This window comes from Chamaea fasciata, unplaced genomic scaffold, assembly GCF_029207755.1.
Source record: "Chamaea fasciata isolate MVZ Bird 193981 ecotype frontalis unplaced genomic scaffold, bChaFas1.0.hap1 SCAF_13, whole genome shotgun sequence".
Classification (NCBI taxonomy): Eukaryota; Metazoa; Chordata; class Aves; order Passeriformes; family Sylviidae; genus Chamaea; species Chamaea fasciata.
Window position 1 is genome coordinate 14,640,441 of NW_027094098.1, and position 24,777 is coordinate 14,665,217.

Consider the following 24,777-nt stretch of genomic DNA (forward strand, 5'->3'; position numbering starts at 1 on the left):
CAGAGTTGAAGTATCCGTGACAATAAAGTGTATATCCTCTTTATTATTCAACAGACCTGAAGGCATACTTTTGATTCAAAGAAACAGCACTACAATTTGATGTTGTGCAAACTAGTCGACCAAATCACAAGAACTTTGGCATTGAAAACACAAAGGTAACAAGTGAAAGTATGCAAATCAGCAGTCCTGACTGGAAAGAGGCACGTGAATGCTGCAGGATTATAATATTTATTTCCAAATTTTTGCCTTTGGTGGCTTGTTTTTAATTCCAAGAGCTGTCTCTGAGCTAAAGGCAGAGGTGAGACACACGCCTCACTAAACTATGCAGTGAGCTTTGTTCCTACAAAAGACCTTTGACATGTCTAGAGTTGACCCAAGCATTAGTCAAAAATGGCTTTGTTTGAAAACTTTATAATTACACAAATAAAAATGTTCTGTCTAAGCCTTTGATGGAAGTTGAACAGCTTTACTTTCAACTCTTCCTTTCCACAAGTCCCCTGACAGCCTCATGATGCCAGTCCCAGCGGTGAAGATTGCATAGTAAACAGGCTTAAAACACATTTTTCTAGAAGTTATTTTCTCCCACAATTTCATTTGCATAAGCAGGCAATCTGGTAATATTCTTCTACAACCTGGTGTCATTGTAGACACAACCTGCTAAGATATCCCTCCAGTCCCTGAGGTATCTCTTATCTAGCTTAGCCTTTAACACTACTTAACAGTTTTAAGTTTCAATACCATAGTAATGCTATTTACTTCTCCTTCAAGATCTCAAAGAGGTTTACAAACTGAACCTGAGCCTCCCAACAGTCTCATGAGGGCTCTGTAATGAGGGCCACGATCCCTGAGGAACTAACAACCAGCCAGCAAACTTGTATTGTACTGGAAGGAAAGGGGCCAGCCCTGCTCTCAGGATCGGAGTGGGTAAATAAGAGGTCCTTGTTTTACACATCCTACTACCCAGCCCTCCCAAGGCAGGATGAGCAAACGTGTTTAATCCTTGTATGTGTTTCAGAGCAATTAATCAGCACCTGGAAAACTGAATGGCAGAAATTCAGCAAGTCAGGAAAATTAACAAAAATAAAGCAGGGGGGGTTTGCCACCTTATTTATAAGCAAGTCTGCAGTCTAGCTGAGAAAGAGGGCGGTGGGAAGAGAGCAAGAGAATATTTGCATATTTCTGGCAATTTTGTACTCTCTAACCAAAGGCTCACAACAGAGTAGTTTGCTGAGGCACGGAAAATTCAGCTAAACACCTCTCAGATCACACTCTGAGGCAGAAAGGATTGTGTTAGACCTGTAACATGCACAGATAACAGAGGACGGGGATATGCTGTGTAATGAGAATCCCAATTAAAGCACCAGAGAAACGTCTCTCAAGAACCAAATTGCTCCGGCTACATCAGGATTGGTTATCTGACACACAGCCCTGGCCCCACTGGACCTACACTGGTTCTGTGCAAGAAGCTCATGCTGCTCCCTTCAGCACCCTGACTGATACCCAAAGCACCACAGAGGCTGGAACAGACAGCTGAGCCGGCTTGGGTCCACACTGCTCATTAGTCCAATTTCGTAATCTGATACAAAACAAACTAAATGGCTTCTAGGCTTAGGGTGTCCTCAGAATAAATAGAACTGCAGTCATTCAGTGCTGCATCCACACCAACAGGTTCATGGCCAAAATCAGCTCCATGTAAACGCATCCTCAAACTGCACTGCAGGGAGGGAGTGGGTGCTGTTACCAGAGCTTCACATCACACAGGCCTATGTGTGCAGACTGTGTTTTCCCAACACATACATGATTTTTCCTGGCGAATTACTTAGAAGTGCTACAGTCCTGCATTGTTCAGAGAACACAGACACAGCAGTCATGGGGGTGGGTTTGGGGAAATCGGTAGTGGCAGCAGAACCCCCGATGGAAGCACCTGTAAGAAAGGACAGCAGGGGCCCCTGTGGGGTCAGAAAGATGAGCAACCAACTGCTTGGGCAGCATTTACTACTCATCATCTGTCCTCTTCCAAGGAGGAAAATAGCAGGCTGAATGGGCTATTAGGCTGTTCTGTGTATAAAGGCCAGAGAGTACATCAAATAACGAGGCACCCTGAGGACACAGCGAGGGGCAGAAAGCCGTGCTCAGGGTAATGTACACATCTTGGTTTCATCTGATGAGAATTTGCATTCTGCCTTCTCGACCTTGTCTTACACTCAGGGACTGCTGGTGCCTCTTCAGGTAATAGAGAGTGCCCTGGAAAATGGCCTTTTTTAGAGCAGCCCTCTCCCAGGTGAAGAAGGGCTGCTGCAGTGCCCTCAGTCATCCCAGCACCTCAGATCTTCTGGCAATCTTCTCTCCTGTATTCCCTTGCCACTGCAGCCAAGGGATAACTTGCTCTTGGACCTTTCCCTGGCCCTGTCCAAAAGTCTCCTCTCCTGATGATGAGGCAGGACTGCCGCACTCACACCCTGATACAGCATAACTCCCTGCAGGAGAGAGGGCTAATTAGCAGAGGAAGTTCTTCTGCAGTAACTGGGCATTGGCTTCTGGTAGAGTTTCCACAACTGCATTAAACAGACCATCAAATCCAAAATCAATTCCTCAACTCCGCTTCTACTTGGCAGCTAAGGGTTTGAGTTTCAAAGGCTAATTGACTGTTAATGTCTAGCTAAACTCTGTGCAAGACATCTCTTACACTAACAGGTCCTATTTTATAAGTTACTCCTACCTCAATAAATTTAGACAAGTATAATTTGAGACTATTATCTATGGCATGAAAAAAATCAATATCATCGTAAAATTGTTGACAGCAATCAGCTCTTAGGCAAAGACTGCAGAGCTTGAGGTACTGGTGTTCCAAACTTGCTGTGCCTACCCTGTACAGAGCTGTACCTTTTGCAAACCACTGGAGAACGTTAACATATTTGGCCCCTTCGGTGTGACAAGGGCCCAAAGTCCATCCCTGTCTCTGCTGCCTGTGCACAGGACTGGAGGAATCCCCTCTGCTGCATTATGCACAGACACAGGCACCAGAAATGGAGTCTCAGCCTTTCCAATTAGGAGCTTTCATCCCACCAGTGAAAACAACTGGCCTGTATTTTATAAGTGTGTGTTGCTTTTGTAACTACCCTCATAAAACAAGCAATTCCCGCTGCCCTGGAACTCAGGAGTAATTTGGATGTTAATCCAATCAGGAAATGCAAACCCCCTTCAGAAGCAGTAAAGAACTAACAGCTCTGCAACCTAGCTGTATACACTAAATATTTAATACACGCACGTACACACACACACAAAACGCATCCACGGAGGTTTACTTGTGCCCAAAGAGAGGGAGAGAGACGGAATCAGAACAACAAAAAATGTGCTTTACTCTATAAAATAGACTTCTCCGTTCTCCGTGTAGGCCATCTCCCAGTTTTCAGGCAGAGGCCCTAGGTTGTCCTCGGCAGAAGGAGGTAGGTATTGAGGGAGGCTCTGAGATGGTTCCGTGGTGGGGACGTGGGTGTGGCTCTCAATGGTGGACGCTGGGGCTGCCTCTCTCCCGGCGCGCGCGTTGTGCTCGTCCTGGTCACCAGACTCTGCTGCAGAACAAACACACGCAAAAGTAAGAACCAGTTGTTTCCATTCCCCGTTTGCTCCTCCAGGTTTATTATCCTTGCCAGTTTTCCTCTCCTTGCCTTTTAATTCACCAGACACAGCAACAGATGAGGCGAGGGCAGAGCCCCAGCAGTGTCTGCGGCAGCAGGGGCGAGCTCACCTTGCCCACACACACTCTGCCAGCCAGACCCTGGTCAAACAAATCAGGAGCTGTGATCAGCTCCTGTGTTCGCTCCAACAGGCCCTGCCGAGGTACCAAATTCCTACAAGCTGTCTGAGGCCAGGCCTCACCGGTGTAGAGGAGTTCAGTGTGCTTTCAAGCAGGCTTACAGGTTTACTCCTGCAGTGCCAATTGTGGGACAGGATTAGGAGGATAAAATTTCTTGTTTGAAGAATGATCAAAAGAGGAGATTTTACAAGTGCAAAATGTTGCCAGAAGCTCAAAGTCAACAGGCTAACAGTGAATGTCTTCAGTGCAGTGCATTATTTTAAATTAAAAATTAAAATTAATGTCAGCACTGTACCATGTGTCCACATGTTGCTGCTCACTAGTGCCCATTCTTGCTGTCTGAGGAGGTTTATTCCAAGATTCATCACAGTATCCTTCCATTCAAAGTCAGTCAGGAGTATTTCATGCTGTATCTGGCCCTTCTCCCTCTAAGGAAATATTTCTGATGCTTGTATCCATGCAGTTTTGAGCTGTATCCATAAAACACTGCTGCTCATCCCTTCCCATCACTAATCACTGTAAATACTCCCCAATAAACAGATCTGTGCCCTCACTCCTCCACAGAGAGGTTTTGGCAACAACACACCATTTCTAAAATTAACCCTGTGTCTACCAAAGGGACTTTCTCGGTTTGGTTCTTGAAGGTGTTGAAAATTTATGGCAGTACTTCCACATTCCCTGAGAACATCAGTACAAGCACAGACAACAAACTGCGTGGAAGACAGAGAGATCAGTATTACCCTCGGCCAAGTCCCCAAGGAGAGGGGCTGAAAGGGCTTCACAGACAGGACCTTCCCTGCTCTCCACACCAGAGACCATGGACACCTTCAATTCACAGCCCACAGCCCTGGAAAGAGCTCCTTCATTATTCTAGTCTGTGTGCTGCCATAACCAAAGGAGAAGAACATAATAAATTGGGAGGAACAGGAAGAAAAACATCTAGACTTTACCAGTACCCTCAGCACTTGCTTTTCGGCCCTCCTTGGAGTTTGATATTTTTAGGTAGATGACAAGATAAAGAAGCGTGAAAGAATTATCCCCAGCTTAAAACTGAGAGCACAAACATGCCAAAATCTGGAAAACACAAGTTACCAAGAGATCTCCTAGGGAAGCAGGAGCATTTTAATATGGCAAACACACTTTCATGTGAAATAAGCATACGGAATCGCTTTGGTATCTGAGAAATAAGTCTTTTCTTGATTCTGTGCCCATTTAATGAAGGCAAGGGGCCAGGGTGTGATAACGTTGTGACAAATGAGCTGCATCTTCCAGTATTTCATCTTGCAAAGGAAAACAAGGAAGAGACGTGATGCTCAAGCTACTTCAGGGGCACCAAACTGAGACGGGCAGCAGGGAAATCATATAACAGATCTCCCACCAGCTTCTTGCCAAAATCCGATCCCGTGACGAAGGCTGAGGCTGCTGTCATGTCCCAACATGTGAGAAACCACCCTCGGTGCAAAATTTTGTCAATGAGCTGGTAAGCAGAGACAGGAATTCCAACCTGGGAGAAATTAGGCTGGCTAGAAGCAATTTGAGTTGGAAATGTGTAGTAGGTAGCAGTCAAACAGATTACAACCCTCAAAAGCCATTTGACAGTGCAGCCCAAAGAGGACCAAAGCTAAATCTGAGCCTAAATCCTTTTAAAGCTCTAAACAGCTGTTAGAGCCAGGACATTGGCAGGTAGGAACTGGCAGGACAGATCCTCTGACTCATCAGAGCCTGGGAAGGAAAATTTTCATGGTGACAGAAAGTGATCAGAGGACAAAGGACCAGGTGCCAGTTACGAGGAGCTCCCATGGCAAGCAGCTGGGAAGGGCTTGAAGGCGTGGATAATACTTGCTCAGTACCTGGCTCAAAAGGAGCCCAGAAGATGAATTCAGTGCTTGAAACTGAGCTGAGGTAACAATGCTCTAAGCACTAACAAATACTAGGCCTGAGGGCATGGGGAAGAGCTCTTGGCCCTCAGAGGTTCACAAACTTCCAGTTGATTTCTGTGGAAACTCAGTGGATCTCCCAATAGCGTTTTGCTCTGAATCCGCCTGCACAGCATTTGACTTTAGATTGCAAAGGTTTCCAGTGATCTTTCAGCCAAGGCTTGATGGCAGCCATGGTGGGAACAAGATCTGTGTTCAGCAGGACACAAGACCTTCGTGAAATACAGAACTTGCACCCATGCTCCATATCTCATTCCTGCAGCTATAGCAGCACTCCATGTGCTGGGAGGTACCTTGGAGAAGAGAACCAGGACAGTAACTGTATGTGATGGGCAGCTCTACATGCAAGGAAGGATAAAGGACAGCAACATATTTAGGAAGGAGGAGTAATTAATTGCAAATGTAAACCTGGTTGAGTAATTTCATACTGTTTGTAACCATCAGCCATAGCTCAACTCATCCCCAACCTTTCCGCGATTACTGGATTTGAACTTTACCACATCTTTGTCTCAACAAGTTCAACCCCACAAGGCTTTTTTGACACAGCTGTGCATGTGGCTGTTCACACCTGGACATCTGCCATTCAGGTGTCAGCCAATTCTGTTTGACATTGACAGCTTTGCAGAAAACACATTAAAGAACAACACCCCCACTTCAAAATACCTTCCAAAAGCCTTCCCCATGCATTCTAACTGAAGGACAGTGTTAATTTTGCTTTACCTGTGAAGCTACTGCTCATTTCAGGTACATCATCCTCTTCCTCATTCTCTGTATGCACTATGCCAGCATTTTGCATATCATTGTAAGACTTGGTTCGCTTTGGAGTCGACTGCTTGGAGCCAGACTGCAGGTTTTGCAAAGCATTGGTGGAAGTCACTTTCCCACTGAGGGGCTGGCTTGGAGGCTTCGGCGTTCCATAATAGTTACCTAGGCAATAGAGACACATTTGCATCTTCAAAAGAGAACAGTTTACAGCAGTGAGTTTCCTATTTCATTTTCTTTACTGTTCCATTAAAATTTCCGTCCCTCCCCACAGATAAGTAAATAAAGAAGGTAACACGTGCCATTCCCATTTTTTCACACTTCATCTCTACAGCAGACACAGAAATATTTCTTGCCTTTTTAGTTTTTCTTGTGGAATCTAAAAGGAGAAGCAATGGTTGTATTGTTTAGGTGCACTGAGCATACATAGGCTAAAACAAAAGGCAGTCATGGTGAATAGCAAAACTTCATCTCATTACATCTGAATTTCAATTAGTAGCCTTTTTACATGTGTGCACCCACACAATGCTGTGGCAGATCTGGAGTGAGCCCTGCAGAAAATAAAAAATTCATGACTGCTATCACCAAGAGAAGTGATGAAAGGCTCGATGGCCTGCTTTAGTACTCAGGTTCTTTTAGGGGGGATGTTGCGTTTGGAAAGCAAACACTATTCTCTCTCTAAAAGAAAACTTAAGTCAAAGGAGAGAAAAGGAAAGATACCACATGGCACTGCTTTCTTCAAAGAGGAAATTCAGCAGTTGGGTCAACTTGGGTAGAAGCGGAGAACCAGACCTTAAGGCTAAACTTGGAGGGACACAGATGCACCCCTGGTTCTGCCAGTACATGCTCGGAATCCATCACCAGCTGTGATGGAAACAGTGCCTGGGCTGCCTCCCTGGCATTTTCAGAGACCATGGGAGAGACACAGAACAAGTGCATGTTCATTCATGCCAGAACAGCACAGAGGTATTTCACTGGCCCTGTTTCACTTCACCTCCACACCACAGCAGTGTTTGATTTGCCTTAAAATTCTCCACAGCAACCTCAGGTCTGGAATCTGTTCCCACAGCACTGGGCATTACAGGAATTCAGAAGGATTCTAATTCAGAGGGATACAGAGAATTCACCTATTGCAAGGTAAATCTTCTAATTTTTACACAACGACCTGCTATGTGCAACAGTTTTACACAAAACTACCCAAAATTTTTCTTTCAGGAATTACTGCTAATTTTTATTTGCCATCTTCAGATTCCAAGGGTAGACTTAAAAATTTTCCCTATGCTCTCTGACACGCCAAAACACAAAGGATGTCCTCCCATACAGTTCAATTGTGGCAATAGTGCAAAAATCTTCTCTAAAACATACATTTATTTACATTCTTCAATGATCTCCACATGCTATTTATAACCTGAAAGCATAATTTTTCAATTTTTCAGTACACATTTTCTCAGCCACTGTAGGAGAAGATCAGGTTTGAGACCATCTAAGGAACCTGAAGATGCACAGGTCCATGGGAAGTGATGAGGTGCATCTGCAGGTTCTGAGGGAACCTGGATAGAGTCGCTACAACAATTTCCACCATATTTGAGGAGTCGTGGCAGCCTGGTGAAATTCCCACTGACCGTAAAAGGACAGACAATTTTAACAATGGGGCACCCATTAAGAAATTTAACAATTTCTTAACAGTGGGAGGCCCAGGAAGAGGCCAGCCAGTGCCACCTCTGAGCCTGGCAGGGTCATGGAGGAGATCCTCCTGGAGGGAAGATCACCAGGACCCATTAGGAGCTGGAATCACCCGACATGGACTGGCAGAGTCCATCTGGGAAAACCACTTAGGAAACACTTGTCATCATCCCCCCTCACTGCCTCCTGTGAGGTGAAGAAGAATTTCTCACAGAGCTGAGGCCCAAGAAGCCAGAGCAGCTCCCACCTCCACGCTTTTACAGCTGGAGTAGCAGGACAGCAACACGTGCAGGTTTGTCTGAACAAGGTGTGCTCCAGCCTGTACACGGCGACGCGGATCCGGCTCCACGGGAGCGGCAACGCTTTCATCTTCCGCTCATCATCTCAGAATCCTAAATGCACATTGATGCATAATTTATGGGGAGAAGGAAATTACTTCTTCTGGAAAGAGCCTCTAATGGGTACGGAGGCTCTGCAAGCAGGTTGCAGTTTCTGCTGGAGAAATAATTCTCATGCTCTACATACTGCAGAACTGTTTTATACGAAAAAAAGAGGCGGAACGGGGGAGAGAGAGTGCAAAGGGAAAATGTAGGTGGCCAAAAAAAAAAAAAAAAGATAATTAACCCTGCTCCCATCTATCTTGTTTGGCACTTCTTATGAGGAACAACACTACTCTGAGATTTTGTGTGGGGTTTTTTTGGTTTTCTTTTTTTTTTTTTTCCTTAGGTTGCTGCTTTGTTTGGTTTTCCAGGAAAAAAAAAGTGTTTTCTAAGGATATTAACTGCTAAGCAGAGAGAGTCATGTGTGTGTCATACACATGAAAGCAACTTTTATTTATAGCACTGCACATCACTGTTTTATGCAAAAGTTATTTCGGGTCTGTTTTAACTGGTTAAATTTTTTAGGATGGACGCAACAAAGAGGATGGAGGGGATATATAGATGTTGATAGTGTGGGGTTTATTTCCCCTGGACAAGAACAAAGCACAGATGGTACCATCCCTCCTCCAATTACAGAGAAATGTATGATTACATCTTCGAATTTTGTTCCTCTGCAGTTCCTCTAGCAACAGCAAAACTGGAGTCCCCCAGTCCATGGAGAGCTGCTCCTCAACAGAAAAACAGGCTTCTCTAAAGTATATTTCAGGTTTTCTTATACTGAAATCATTAGTCATTTTTCAAACCAGCCATGGTTGTTGGTACTAACATTAGTGAATAATTACTCTCTACCAAGAGAGTGTGCCGTCTTATAGGATCCCTGTAAAGATAAATGAGCATACAAAAAGAGCAAATATGAATTTGAAACTGAGCATGGCTCTACATGTGTGGGGTTTATGGGAAATGCAGCCACTGGGGCTGAACTTTTCTTTTTTCACCACAGGAGGCAGATTGAGCCTGAGTCAATATTCCAAAAAAAATCAGAGCTCTTCCTTCAGATTCACACAAGGACAAACGGGCTGGGGAAAGAACCCAGCTCATGATGAAAATCTTTAGAAGAATGCTCCAACCCGGCTCCCAGGTGACATGGAAAATGAGAGAAAATGGAAACTCTATCTTTCCCTCATTTTTGCTGGATGCAGTCAGCCCTATTTCTCTTCTCTAGGCAGTTATTTTTGAAGACACGGCATGTGGGCCTGGGCGTGGGAGCAGACACACTATTAGGGGGGGCTGGTAAAAATAATCATCAAACATCATGTTTCATCCTCAAAATTGGAAATAGAAAATATTTACACTGTGACTCAGAAATCCAAACATGCTCCATTAACAACTGACAGTGAACAACCCAGCAAGAGTTTTACAACACTCAGACTTGACATTATTCACTCAAATTAAATCTATCAATGTTTATGAAAAAACATACATTTAAAAATAGGCTTTAACAGTGTTTTGTGAGCCACTTGTAAGCCTAAGGAAAGGGCTAACTTCATAGCCAGTGTAATTTGTACTGAATATCCAATCAGCTCTAATTATTAACAGCATGTTACATGTGCATACACAAGCATCTGTCATCCCAGAGGATCCCAAAACGTTTTCTGAAGTCAGCACAGCAGTTAGGGCAGGACTCCCCGGGGTGCTGAGCTCAGGTGAAGCTCTGCAAAACTTCTGAGGATTCTGACCCCAACAGGACATGTCTGAGCTGGAAAGGAGCAGCCTGTCTCCCAGACAATGGAGATTTCTGGGACAAGACTGCAGGAAACTCTCCACTTTTCTGCAGAAATGCCGGTTCTGAAGCAGCCAGCGTGGCAGGAATGGCACTTTCCCATGTCCAATTCCTCTAGGGACTGGGCCTTTACCCCTTACCCCCTTCTCAATCATATTTGGATCCTGCCTACAGCACCTGAATTAATAGCTAATAGCAGCCCATTCACTCCACAGATGCATACACCATTAACTGAATCCCTTGTCAGCACTTTTTACTAACCATTCTTTTATTCAGTCCCTTGGTGCTTTAAACTTACTTAACCACAGCTGAAGTTTGATGGCAGCATCTGCAGCCAAATCCATGACTTAATCCATGTGCTCTAAAGCACCACTCAGGAGAGTGCACAAAAATAACAATAATAATGGAAAAACCCAAACAGAAGAGCTATTTGGAATGAGTTGGTTTCTTTTCATCTCCTTATCTTTAAGTGTCGGCAGCTTACACATTTTAGCATCACACCCAGTAATTAGACTTTGGTAACAACTTATCACAACAATAAGACAAGTTCTCATCATCACAACACTTCCTGCTCTGCCAATTCAAGCAGTGATCACAATCAATGAAAGCAATCTACAGCAGCTTCCACCCTGTCCTGAATTAAAGCAACACTGTCAGTAAAGAGGACTTTCTTTTTAAGTTTTAGAAATGAAGTGTCAGTGGAAAATTTCTCTTGTATTTCAAATAACAAAGCGTTCTTATTAAGTATTCCCCTTGTGGGCAGTAAGTTCACCTTAAATTGTTTATGTGACCTGGAATTTAAAATATAATTCACAAAAATACACCATCCAGCTACCCTGAAGTGAAATATCTACGAATCTATTCCATAAAACCCTTGAATTCATACTACTGAAGTGGTAAGAGGAGACCATGGAGGCTGCTGGAGTGGCGACAGGGAGCTGACGTGGAGAGGTGCAAGAAGGCAGAGCAGCAGACTGCAAAATCAAACATGAGTTTGAGCATTAATCCTAATGGTGCAATTACAGCAGTTGAAGAATGTGGTCCCAAACCAAATATCTGAGTTACTTTCATCAGTAGGTGTTTACTCTGCAGCAGTTATTCTCCTTTCTGGTGGAAAGATGTCTATGCCTGGGACTGGGAGTGCATTTGTGTCTCAGCAAAGGACCAAGAAGAGTTCATGCAGTTCTGAATTTACTGATGCCTACTTGTGAAGTCTAATTTTGCAATTATAAAAATCCCAAGAAGCTCAAAAGCCTCTGTGCAGCACAGAGGGCTCCATGTCCACGAGAGGTGCATCTGATCTTCAAAGAGACCACTCTGTGCTAACAAGGACTCCATTAACAGCTCATGTTTTAAAAAACACTTCATAGCTTTCTGTCTTGGTGCAAATGGGTATTTTGGGAAAGACACTCAGAGATAAGCAGCAAAATTAAGCAAGGCCTTGACACAAAGACTTGAAATGCAATTATTAATGTAATTGTTTTATTTTCTGAGGCTCAGCTCCTCTTCCCTGCACTGTACAAGAACCAAAACAATTGACCCTTAATTTTAGCAGAAGAGCTTCTGTTCCTCTAATCCAGTAAGAGTGCTTGTATCTGATGAGCACAGGATGAATTGGTTCCTGGGAGCAGAGCTCCTGCCATGGTGTTTTGTCTGTTCTCTTCCCAGATCACATTCTGCTACAGATTTCCACATTTAGATGACAGATCTGGCTGCTGTCTGTGGGATTCACCTAGCTGCAACTGCACATTGATTAGCAATTGCCTTGAGGAAATTCAGAGTATCCAGGCAACCGGGAGGAGGCTGCGGATACAGCATCTGGATCGGAAGGAAAACAGGCAATGAAGGAGAGCTCAGAGAAATTAACCTACAACAAATCCATTTGCTTTAAATAGGAGATTCTCTGTCAATTTTTGTAGTTATTAATGATGAGGTTAACTGAAAGATCAGTTTGGGTTTCTTGTTAAAGAAGTCAAACTGTTACAAACTGCACATTTCAATTAGGACTGAAATTTAACATATTCGCCAATTAGTGTCCTAAAGGCAGTGGCAGCATGGGAGAAAGTCACCCACAGAACAAATCACTCTTACTTATTCTGCTTTTTGCTGTACTATCACTAGGTGTTGCCACATGCTATTGTTAGCACTCGTGTACAAGTGTATACAAGCACATTTAAAGCATGGAAAAATCCTAAAACAAAGCAATGATACTAAAAGTAATAAACAAACAGTGCAACCTTGTTAGCATGGACCAGGAGGGGGCTGGGGAGACTCAGGGTGTTCCATGAGACCAGCTGTGTTTTATCAACTGCTTTATCCACATTCAGATAGATTAAAAAAAAAAAAAAAAAGTCATAGGGAACATAAATAAACATGCACTTGTGTATGGTATATACAGAAAGCAGGAGAAGCAGCTGGAAACACCCTACCTAGCATAGGGCTGTAGGAATAAAGAAAATACCCTGTCAAGCCCTTGCAATATGAAACTCTTCTTGCAAACAGTTAAATATTTATATATCTATAGTCCCACCATGAGGATGTGTCCCATTAGCACCTTCCCTCTCTGGAAGGCAGTGGCAGTGGGCTCTGCAGACAGGGAAATGCTGCAGTCAGTGCAGGCCAGGCTGCCTCTGCAGAGGAGCTGGGTAACACCAGCAAGAAGCTGCCACTTCTGGAGAGCCCCAAGAACACCCTGTACCAAAAAAACCGAAAATGCCAAAATGTGCCTGGACTGTTAGGAACAGCCTTCAACACATCAAGCTATGGTTACAAAGTAAATGATGCCTGAAATAACCTGAACTCTAACTTAAGAAGAAAGCAACTAATTCACCATAGCTTTTTTTTTTTTTTTTTTTTTTTTTTTTTTTTTTTTTTTTTTTTTTTTTTTTTTTTTTTTTGGTCAGAGGTGTTTGGGCACCTTTTCCCGGAGGTTCCTGTTTTAAAACGCATGAGTGCTAATGAACCATTTCTGACAGAGCTCACATTGAGAAAGTTGTTATTCAAAGTGCAGAGAGAGGGAGAAGCCAGTCTGAAATGCCACAGGAAATTCAAAGCCACTCTGAACCCCTATCAGATATTTGAATATTTGCTTTTAGAGAACAAGAGTTACTCAGGTACCACTTCAGCTGTTTGCAGAATGAAGCATTGTTACCAGATGACACTTGAGTACAGCAGCACTCATGCTCAGTTAGCACTGATAATTGTGCAGATACACAACAAGGTGCTGCCTTTTTTCCTCTACTAGTGGTCTAAAAAATAACAAGAAAAAAAGCAAGAAAAGTATGAGGAGCCAAAAATAGAAGAGAAATCACTCTGCAGTGCACAGAGTAGTATGTGGATATTAGTATGTGGGTATTCAGTGTGACCCATTATAATGTGCTATAGAAGTCATTATGATTTATTGAGTCAATCTTTAGTCTGGAGACAAAAATCAGTGGGTCTGATCTTATTAAGTGGAACATGTTATTCACCTGTACGGGCATCCCCAACATCTGCCACCCTTCCTCACCCCATCTTCCCCTCCTGTTCTGGCTGCCACAGGCTCAGCTCTCATTTCCAGGTGGGTCTGACCTGGTGAAACCCACAGGCTGGGAAGGCACCAGCAAAAATATCCACTCATTTTGCTAAAGCAGCTGAGGCAGTTTGGCCGCTGCAGAGAAACCCAAGGAGAGCCAGCACATCAGATAAATTAGACTAAAGGCATCTTGATTTGAAGCATGTTGCTGAATACACCTCTCTACTTCGGCTGAAATTCTAACTGCACTATTAATGTAATTTATTACAATCATTAAGCACCACAATCGGAGACCCTGTCTACAGTGCCTAGTTTTATATACTTTGAAAATGTTAGCAAGTCACCCCATTACATCTTAGTCATGAGACTAATGCAGATTACTTATTACTTCTCTTGGCAATCACATAACACTTGTCCCGAGAATGAAAGATGATGCCTTGACAATAATACTCTATAATGTAATAACCCTTCACATGTTATAAAGTGCAGCACTTTTTCTTTTGAGGATCACTAAGTGCTGGGCAGGCATTCATTCACACAGCCTCACCAGACCCTGGTGACACAGCCATCCCCATTCAAAATTCAGCCACCATGCCCCATGTCCCCGTGTGCCTCTGCACAGCTCCCATCTGCAGGGCTGCCTGAATTCAGCACAGCCCTCCAGAACACCTCTCTCCTCTCTCCCCCTTCCATCTGAAACAGCAGATAGCTGCAGGCACAGGGTACCTGCTGAAATATTAATGAAGAGAGAAGTAAGTGTTGTTTTAATATTCTCCAGGCCAGTAACCCGAAGTATAGAGCAGTTACCTGATCTGCCCAGGGCCACTCAGCAGCTGGGGAAAAAACGGGAATAAAATCTGGAAGCAGTGGCTGTGCTCAAAACAGCCCTCCCTTGGGGTGCCTGTGAGAGCCTGCAATTCAAATGCAGAAGTAATTGCTAAATAATTAGTAACCTACACAATTACTTCCATGCATCCATCAGTATTTTCTGCCCTGAAGGAGCAGTCAATAAATGCCTGAGACTACAATTACAGTGATTTCCTATCCACCAGAAGGCCTAGACGACGTGCAGCCTAAAAAGAATTTTCTTTCCTAATGAGTATTGTCAATGGGAATTTCTAACTGGCTTAAATGTGTTGTGTGCAGCATACACGTGGGGCAAAATCACCAATTGCAGCTTTAGGCAGGTCTTCCAGCTCCAGCTGCTGGATCCATGTGATCAACACGTAGCTTTCATCAGGGGAGGAAAGTTTCTGGGCTTTACGGTCAAAAATCAGGATGTTAAAAGCCAAACTGAAAATCCCAGGAATTAAGGCTTGCCAATGCCCCCTCCCACCTGATTACATTATTTGAAGCCTTTTGGGTGCAGAACACACCAGGGAGATGAGAGGTGACCAGAACAGCAGCTGCCCTGCTCACTCTGCCTTCACTGGGATGTGAATCAAAAGCTGCCCAGAGGAACCTATTTGCAGTGCACCAGAAGAAATAAAAAAGGCATTACCAAGCCCTTTAGGTCAGCAACACCTCTTTTCTCCTGTTCAGCTAGCACTTTCTCTTTTTGCAATTAGAGCACTTTCAAAACTCAGGTTGTTCTTTGAAAACCTGATACACTCTCCTACTTTTTCATGGTTTCCAACTGTTCTCTTCTGCTCGCCCTTTATTCTTTCCAGATCAATAGTACCTGTATCAGCATCAAAGTCCTGTGTATTACCCCGCTTCTGATGGCTCCCTGTTTTCTAATCTTTTCTTCAGTAACTGTTATTAAATGCTTCTGTTACCTCTTCTTCTGCAAGATCTTTCCCAGTGACAGTATCCAGGTGATTTTATGTCCATCTTCTCCACCACCACATGCTGATGCTTATAAATTAAGGCCAGAAGGCTCCTTGGGACAGTGACTCCAAACCACCAGCCTGCTTGGAACTCATGAGCTTGTGGCTGGCTAGCACACAAAAACTTCCCCATTCCTCATCCCTACTGTCCGTTTCACAGCATTCCTCTTCCTTCATCTCTAAATCACCTGAGAGAATTAAATCACAAGCAACCCTATCTCTTCAATTCTGATTTCTATTCAACACAGCAGGTAGGACTAGCAGATTATTTCCTTTTGTTGGGTTTTATTTCTCTGGTTTAGAATAAGCCACCACTGACCAAAAATACAGTCAAATTTATCATGGTGGAACACTTATTAAAAAAAAGGTGGCAGCAAAACGCAGCAAAAAACAAGCGATAATTAAAATACCTAAGACTCTAAAGCTGGACAATAACAGAGACTTGGCCATTAAAAGTGTAACTTGCTTTGTGGTTTGGGTTTTCGGCAGGTTTTTTTTAACAGACAAAATTGCTTGTGATTGCAGCATCGAGTCTGAATCACCTGATCTTCCAAGATCTAATCAAAATCAACACTGTCTTGATCGATACAGCTGTAAAATAAGATTTCCAAAAAAAAGTACAACAAAGCCATTAAAGAAATCTCAGAAGGCAGCAAAATAATTTCTTTAAGCCATAGGTGAAAAATGAACTCAATTTATTTCACATTACAATCAAATAGTAATGTGTCTTGATGCATATGTGCACACATGCATCATCATTATTTGCTTTATTCTTATTGATTTTTCCTTCCATGGGCCAGCACTCCAGAACCACAACGCACCAGAATCACTGATGTCAATGGGGAAAGAAGCTTCTCAGCACTTCTGACAAATTATTCCTTTAAAGTTCAGGCACTTCTATCACCCACAGAAATGAAATACACATTAGACTTATGAGAAATCAACCTCATCTTCAGCAACTGAAAAGAGCAAGCCACGAAACCTAAACAGTTTAGCTGCTGCTGCATATAATCACATAAGCAATGAAACAACCGTGTTATAACTGTCCCAGATGGATACAGCATTTCCTGAGAACTAATTCCCAGCATGTCCCAGGAGCCAGCTTACAGACAGTTACCCATTTTGTCTTTCCAAGTGGAAAGGTCACTAGAACAAATAGATCAGGAAGCAATGGTGAGGCCTTTCAGCTGATCTATTTCAAGCACCACGACAAAGAAAACTAATTTGGTGTTATAATTAGAAACACAGAGAGGAAAAAGCTCATTTTGGAGAAGAGCTGCTGCTGGAACGTTAGCACTGGTGCTGATGGAGCTAATCAGCTCAGAGAAGTGGAAGAGTGAAACCAAATTATACATTTAGCATCTTCATGCAAACCAGGTTTGGCACTACAATTGTCTGCAGTTGGGAATGAGCGCAAGGTTTAAAGGTGCCCTTAAAAAGGATCTTTTAAAGAAGTAGACAAACAGTATTTCAGGACTCTTTCTTCAGACCCTGAACACCAAAACCACACGTAACAATTTTTTCTGTTCATGTCTGATGACTACTTTTCAAGGACTTTTGGCTAGTTCTGTGTAGTTTGTATTTTTAAATGTATTCCATATTTCTTATTATAAAGAATAATTAGAATAAGGCTGCAAGAATAAGGCTTTTTCAATCTCTCATATTTACAGAAAGAACCATTAAGCTTCTTTCAAATGGAAATATGAAATGACTGAGCTGAAGTACACTGGAAGGACTTTGAAACCTGTAAAGTATTTCTTTTCATTGTCTTGTCAAGAGGTATATTTGAATGTTCTCCAGAGGAAAAAAACCCCAACCCACTCCAACAGGGGTTTTCAATTTAAAAGAGCTATAGACTGCAGATTTAGTTACACAAATCCTATTGTGTACCTAAAAATGGCCAATTTGCCTTGCATTTCTCTGGAGCTTTTTCCTGCTCTCACCCTGGTGACATTTCAGTGCCCCTTGGTTTACTCAGTGCAGTTGTTTGCAAAGTTGTGCTGTAAAAAGGATCAACACAATGACCCAAGTTAGAAGCAACTATCCAAAAATGAGGAAAAAAAAATAAAATAAGGCAGTGCACCATGTAGCTGCATAGTGACACACAACTGGGTGTGAAGGAAGTGTATTTAGGGAAGATGGAGGGAAAGAGAAAGAGCAGGAGGGAAGAAAAATTGAACAAGGAGATGAGCCCTAGTGGATATAAAGAACAAATGCACACTGCCCTGTGTTATTGGATCTGTTTTGGGATTACATACTGGATTTTCCTGGCCTACTGATGTTGATCATTTCAGGCACTTAACTTGAAGGCAAAAGATAAAAGCACAGCAAAACTGGAATTCCCTCTCTCAGGTAACAGAGAAAAGGGGAGCAGAGCACTCCAGGGATGGAAAGCAAGGTCCTAACTCGAGCGAGGGTGATGCAAATGTGGTGTCCCACCGCAGGTGTTTGAAGTGCTTTATCACTGTCCGAGGCTCCATACCTTCATAAGTTCCTACTTCCAGAAGGGTCCCACTTCGTTCCAACTCCAGAAATTCCTCCACAGTCAGAAAGTTATAGTCCACACCAGGCACTTCTCCTTCTCTTGGAGGGCGGGTTGTGCCTGAAAGGAAAAATTAGAACATTATTGAGAGTTAAAAGGGACAGTGACAAATTTTCACAAAGGTACAACAGTATCTGTAAAACACAGTTCCATGAGCTGCAAGGCTCAAAAGAAGTTTGAAGTTAGGAGCCTATGTGAAAACAAGACATAGATTTCAGGTTGAACTGCTGGCACCAGTTAGAGCAAAACAACTGAGGGATGTTTCTTGTATTCTCAGAATGACTCTAGCAAAGAAATCTCTCATCTCTGTGTCCAGAAACACAGCTGGAAAAATTTGGCACGTGGGAATATGCCATCAATTACTTTCCTGCTGTTAGCACTGTCTCTCATACTTCAATATCACCAAAATTGCAATCTGTATTACTAGATAAGGCAACTATTTTCTAGGTTCCATTATTTCTGTATCACTATCTCACCAAGTGTTCTCTCACACCATAAACATAATTTCTCCCCTGTTTCTTCTTACTGTTTCATCTCTATTTATGCTATTATTTTTTATTCAGCATTAAAAAGTACCATGAGACAGTTCTGATGCACCACTCACACATGCTTACTGAAGAGACAACCTGACAACTCTCCCCACAGAAGTTCACCTACAGGCTCATTCCAGTTCAGGAATACTTTTGAGTAATAAGTCACACTCAATCTCTCTCTTCAGCGCTTGACAATTTCTGTAGCGCCCATGGAGAACTGGCTCTGATGACTGCCACTCTGCCAGCTCTGAAACTCTTGTCCCTTCTGGCCAATTTACAGCACTCTGAAGCACAGTGTAAGATGAGTCATTTCATGACTTCTTTTCCTAAGATGACTTGGGATGCTTCATTTTAGGTCACTGAGCAGAGCTTCATTGATAAGGATCAATTTCTGCTCAACAGCCTTTATTTTCCATGACTCTGGAGGCTGGGAGGTGACTGGATTCTGTACATCTGAGATTAAATACAAATGACAGATTTACAGCTGGTAAAGGAAGCTGAATTTTGGAAGAAAGACAGGATTTGGAGGGTTGGAGGTGTCCAAATGCTGCGGCTGAAACCAGTCTGCTGGCTTGGGAATAACTTCAGAGACATGGAAACCACACCTAAAACTCAACAAAGCATAATTTCTCACTTCTGAGGGACTCTTCTGGCCCCTGGGCAGTGTCTTCTCAGTGCATACAATTTCTTAAACCCTCTATAAAAGGACAGAAGAAAGAATAAAGAAGCTGAGCTTCTGAAAACTAATTGGGAAGATTCCAGTTCTCAGAAGTTGAAAGAGCATAAATTTACCATGCCTGCATCTGGCAAATGTTTTCCTCAAGTGCCAGGAAAGCGGAAAGTCTGCTTATCTCCTATTCATCTGAGAGACTGTTCAAGAGGTCAGTCTTGACAGAGTGACACCCTTGAAAGACTATCACTAGATTAATTTCCTTGATTGACATCCACTCCCTCTAACATCTTCCATTTCTTGTTTCAAAATAGAAACTCTCTTTTTTTATTATTTACCGTCAGCTTTCAGAGAGTCTATAAATTCCTGTGCTTTTTCCCATCATTCCTCCCCTCTTGGAGCTGAATGAATGGGTGAAGGAGGGAGAAAAAGTAAGGAAGGGGATGGAAATAGTGATGGATATCTCCACCCTGCTAGGAGAATTACCCTTTCCTATTTGGAAAGGATTCAGTCTTGCATTCTTTGTAATTCTGAAACCTTATAGTAAGGCCACAACGGTTTTTTACCGAGTAGATTTTAACAGAAGACAATTTTCTTTCACAGATCTAGTCCAGAGAAATGCTGGAGCTGCCCCATGTGACCCTCCTGGCCCCAGTGCTTCCATCCCGAGGCAGGCAGAGAAGCTCACTCAGGTCCCTCCCTGGCACACCGGGAGCATGGAGCACACACCCAGCACTGGGATGATCACAGCCCAGGTGCCACATCCCCTCTCTGAGCACTGTCATTGCCACTGAGGCCGTGAGGACGCTCCCCAGAGCATCGTGCCTGGTGGCCACTGTCACATACCCCTAAACCCAACTGCGAGTGGGAGGCAAGGAGGGTGAAAAGTCACACCAAGAACTATGACCAGTGGTATGCTGTAGCTGTCCCATGCCTGGAGCACAATGGCAGTGAGAATTAGACTCTGTAGCGCTGCTCATCAATCAGTCAAACGTCACCCCCAGCCATGTGGCACGTGAGCCGAATGACAAAGATCGGGACGTGTGTTTTCCCAATAACTACTAACACATTGATGAGACACAAAGATCAGGGAACTTCAGGATTGCTTTCACCTTATCTTTTAAAGCCTCTTTTTTTTTCTTTATCTCTATCTTCCCACAGAGCGTATTTATTAATCATTTTTTTCCTTCCCTCTGAATTTTTATAGCGGTGAGATTGCAGTCGGCAGTTTACTAGTGCTGGCTGCCTATTTGACACGACAATTATATCTCTGCCATAATTCCTCTGAGCTATTTTAATGGATCTATTTGTTTCATCTCAGTGTTCTTAATTTCCTGAATATGTTCAAGTTAAATAAATAAATAAATAAAAAAAATGCAGCTGTGCCTGCTATCAGCACGACTGCCTGGAACACAGGCAGAAAGCATTAGGAAAGTCACCGCGGAAAAGGAAAACATTGCAACACTGAGATAACATTTGTCACCTCAGCTGGTCCTCAGCAGCAAACCCAGGGAAAATAAAGACTGCGCTGGCTGGGATATCTTATCTGGGCGAAGGCGAAAAACCCAACAACTTTCCATGTTGCTGTCTGGAGCAGAGATTGCTTGCAGATGCTCCGGCTGTTATCCTGCTCCACATCTGAGCAAGTGTGACTGAATGCGATTCAGGAAGGCAGGGGGAAGGGAAAGCCCGCCTCCGTTTTTCTTGTAGCAGAATGACAGGCTGCCGGCTGGACACACGCCTGGCAGATGGCATTTCAAAGAGTTTTCATGAACCATCTGGGATGTGTACAATGATTACAAACCACACTTACAACAAAGCCAGAAGGGCTGCTTCACAAAGAGGGTGGGGGGAGAGGGCGGGCAGCAAGAAAGGGGGGAAGAAAAGAAAGCCAAGAGGCACAAACTCCGTGACTTTTCCCAGGCACAGGACACCTGTGAGAATAATCAGCACCTTCCACCCAGAGCCCTTTCACAGCCTGGAACAACTGCTCCAAGCTCGTGTGTGCACAGGCCAGCACCATCACAGCCTGCAAGCCACCACTGGAGCTCTCTGCTGATAAACTCCAGTTGTAATTAAGTCTCCCACCACTAGCATGGCTTAATTATGTACAAAAGCAAAGTGTGTGTATCCTCCTTCCCCCTTTAAATTGCATTTCAGCATCCTTACCACAGGATGGTCTTCAGTGAAGGGGATGACTGCACGTTTTATCAGAGCTAATAGCAGGTCAGACCACTGCTAATGGCAGAATTAATTGAGCACAATGAGAGCTGTATTTAGCCCAAACAAAAGATAAGATACTCCACTCGAGAAGATGAGCCAATCATATTTAAATACGTTTAGTTGCCTGTCTTGTTTGCATTGAAATATTAAGTGGCATGAAATCTTATTGCCTTTAGGTACCAATTTAGCTAATTAATTTGAGCTATGTCCATTGTGTGACTACCTCAGAATTGCTATTGCTGCAACAGGAAGGAACTGGAGGGAAAACTGAGTGGCTACCAACTCCTTCTGCACATTTAATAGTTCATAAGCTTTCAGTCTGATTTGGCTAGCATATCCCACATCTCACACGACTAGTTAGATGCATTACCATCACAGGGGAATTTCTCAAACTTTCTGTAACCACAGAAGACTTAAGAAAACAAAAAAATAAAACTACTGGTTAGCATTGCAGTTTTTACCTTCTCTCGTCGACTGAGGAAGTAAAACTCCATCTAACATGAGTGGCTCAGATGAAATGTTCGCCCAGCTGTTGGTTTGGTTATCACCCCCAAGCTATCTGCATCCCAGTTTATTCCTGCAACCCTAATGCTTAGGCCACAGTAGAGGGATCTCACCATGGGCTGGAGACCCTACCTGAGAACTACTTCTAGACACGGGTGGTGAGTTTGCCCAAGGAGAGCTCAGTGCTGTACATGAACTAATTAGAGCTCCTGCACACATGCCCAGAATAACAGGGCTGTGGCTCAGATGTACTGATGACTATCAACTACTGTGCTGAATAATTTAAGTGCCCATTTAAAAGACAAATAGCTTCTGCTGTTGTGTTTCCTATCAACCATGCTGACACTTACTCAACACGAGCCTCAATTATACTATGGCCAGACTGTTAATATATGACTCAGGGGCTGTTTAGCTCTTTATCAATCTACCAGAGCTTCAAGTTAAGCTGTTAATATTCACTGATGCCCTGCTGCTAAATTAATCAGAGTCTTGCTTATTGTAATCTAAAAATAAGACTTAATGGGGCTGCAGTCACTTCAGTTGCTTCTATGTTAAAAGAAAAACCGTTCTTGAGCAGTAATACTGTTACTCTGCACCAAAACAGCCCCTAGCAAGTAATTTGGAAGTCACCATTTCAAGTTCAGAATACCTACAACTCCCATTTGCAAAGCAGTAATTTCTGCAAACTCCTTCTCCAGTTCCACTGGCTGGCAGTGACAATCTGGTGAGCCACCAAAATATATCTCATCAAACCACAAGCCATTTGCTCCTCATCTCCACTGACCAGCATCTCTTAAAATGACAGATAATGTGGGAGCTGTACACTCAAAGTAATGATAATGGTTGCTACAACCATATTTTATAGAGCCTCAGGTCACTGGTGGTTACCAGAAGAGGGTGGAACTGCAGTAAATAAGGTTTTAATGTGAAGTGTGCAGGGCTGCTCCTGACTCAGGAGGCTGCAAGGCCAGGTGCTGCTGTGGGAGGTTTGGAAAGGCTGGGTGGGAGCAAGGCAGGGTGCTGCTCTTCCCATTGTTCTAAAAAACTGGTATTTTTGTTCATTCAGAAAGAAGAAACTGCTCTCATCACCCACATGGAAAAAGCCTTCAGCTGCCAAAGAAGAAACATATTAGGAAAAGCAGCCCCTCTTCCCTCCCACTGTGCTTGGAGGTCACCTTCTTCCCTCACATCACAGGGTAATTTGGAGAGCCTGCTTTGGCTCCCCTGCATCTGTCACCTATGGTGCCAGATAACTGGAAGGCAGAACAAACTTCACAGATCTGCTAATAGCAAATGGAGAAGGGGAAAGACAACTCGGTCTGACTCCAGAAGAGGGAACCTGATCAGCAGCCAAGTCTAAGGCAGAACTTATCAGCAGCACAGGACTAAAAACAGCCTTATCCACATCCACGAAAATAAAGTGTAACCTGTCTGCAAGAAGACACTGTACACAGAACTACCTTATCTTATTGACTTCTGGGGTCACTCAAACTAAGAATACCTTATTTTTTTTCCCAAACAGAAGTAAAAGGAATTGTATCTGTGCATTGTTGTGCCATCCATTATACACTGTAACCCCATGTACCTGTGGTAAGGGGTCATTCATAGCTGTAACTATGTAAAATATGGACATTTCAGACAGGCCCAATCTGTTACAAACCAAACACGCTCAGCTTATAAATACAATTTTCTCCTGAAACTTGAAACTCAGGAAGCCCATTTTGGGGTTTTAAATTCCGACCCTTCTCCAGCCAGCGACTTGACGTTCAAGAACGTGACAAGCATCCAAAGCGTCTTGGTGGACGAGTAGAAGCTCAATCCAAAGAAGAATGTGTCTGCTGCTAGAAATTAACTCACAGCCCTGTTAGTGATGCATGTGCAGGAACAGATGCTGATTGACTTTTCCTGGCCACACACACAACTGCAGGACTAAAAGTAAATTTCTCTCACTGTGGTCAGCAGGAACGACTGATTAAACCCAGAAAAGAGCTGACCAAGACAAAACTGTCTTTCTACAGACACGTTTCAGAGAGAAATGCATTTCATGGCTGCAGCCTAAAGCAATTTTTCTTCCATGGGGGAGATGGAAGGGATTTGTACAGAAGAGTTTAGTATTCCCTTCTCCCACCTGCCTTTCCAGCAAGTGGCCAAAGAAGGACCCCAGAGGAAGAGCTTGTGAGGAACCCCTGCTGCCCAGAGGGCTGTGCCAGCCATGCACACAAGTGCTGGCAGGTTGACCCTCAGCACACACAGACGCCCTTCTCCCTCTCTCCAAGGTGCTGTGTCCAGCTGCATCTCCCTGGCCCTTCCCCTGAAAGCAGCACAGACTGCCCCGAGCCTCCCTGGAGAAGTGATTCAGCCAAGCCACACAGCACAGCTCAGATTGTGTAAACCCTCCAGGCAGCAAGTTATTTTTGTCCTTTACAAATCTATTTTTGGTATTTCAGTGGCCTTCCCTGCCACCAAATAAGAACACTGATAATCTTCAACACATTTATCCTTAGAGCGCTGTGAGGTAGAGAAAGTGGGTTTGTTTCCGGTTAATAGCACAAGACCAGCCAAACCCAGCCTCTCAAAGGACTCCAGGAACCTAATTCTAGAGA

General features: G+C 43.5%; 1 protein-coding gene across 28 annotated transcripts in view; it reads right to left on the reverse strand.

Moving 5' to 3' along the window:
* The window catches only part of MAGI1 (membrane associated guanylate kinase, WW and PDZ domain containing 1), a 342,718-nt gene that overhangs the window by 69,676 nt on the left and 248,265 nt on the right, over positions 1-24,777 (reverse strand). For all 28 annotated transcript variants that reach the window (XM_066195799.1, XM_066195796.1, XM_066195795.1 and 25 more), the window contains exons 3-5: positions 18,185-18,304; positions 6,475-6,681; positions 3,362-3,572 (exon numbers count right to left, since the gene is read on the reverse strand). In XM_066195799.1, the coding sequence (XP_066051896.1) occupies positions 3,362-3,572; positions 6,475-6,681; positions 18,185-18,304 (538 nt within the window). The remainder of the gene's footprint in view (positions 1-3,361; positions 3,573-6,474; positions 6,682-18,184; positions 18,305-24,777) is intronic.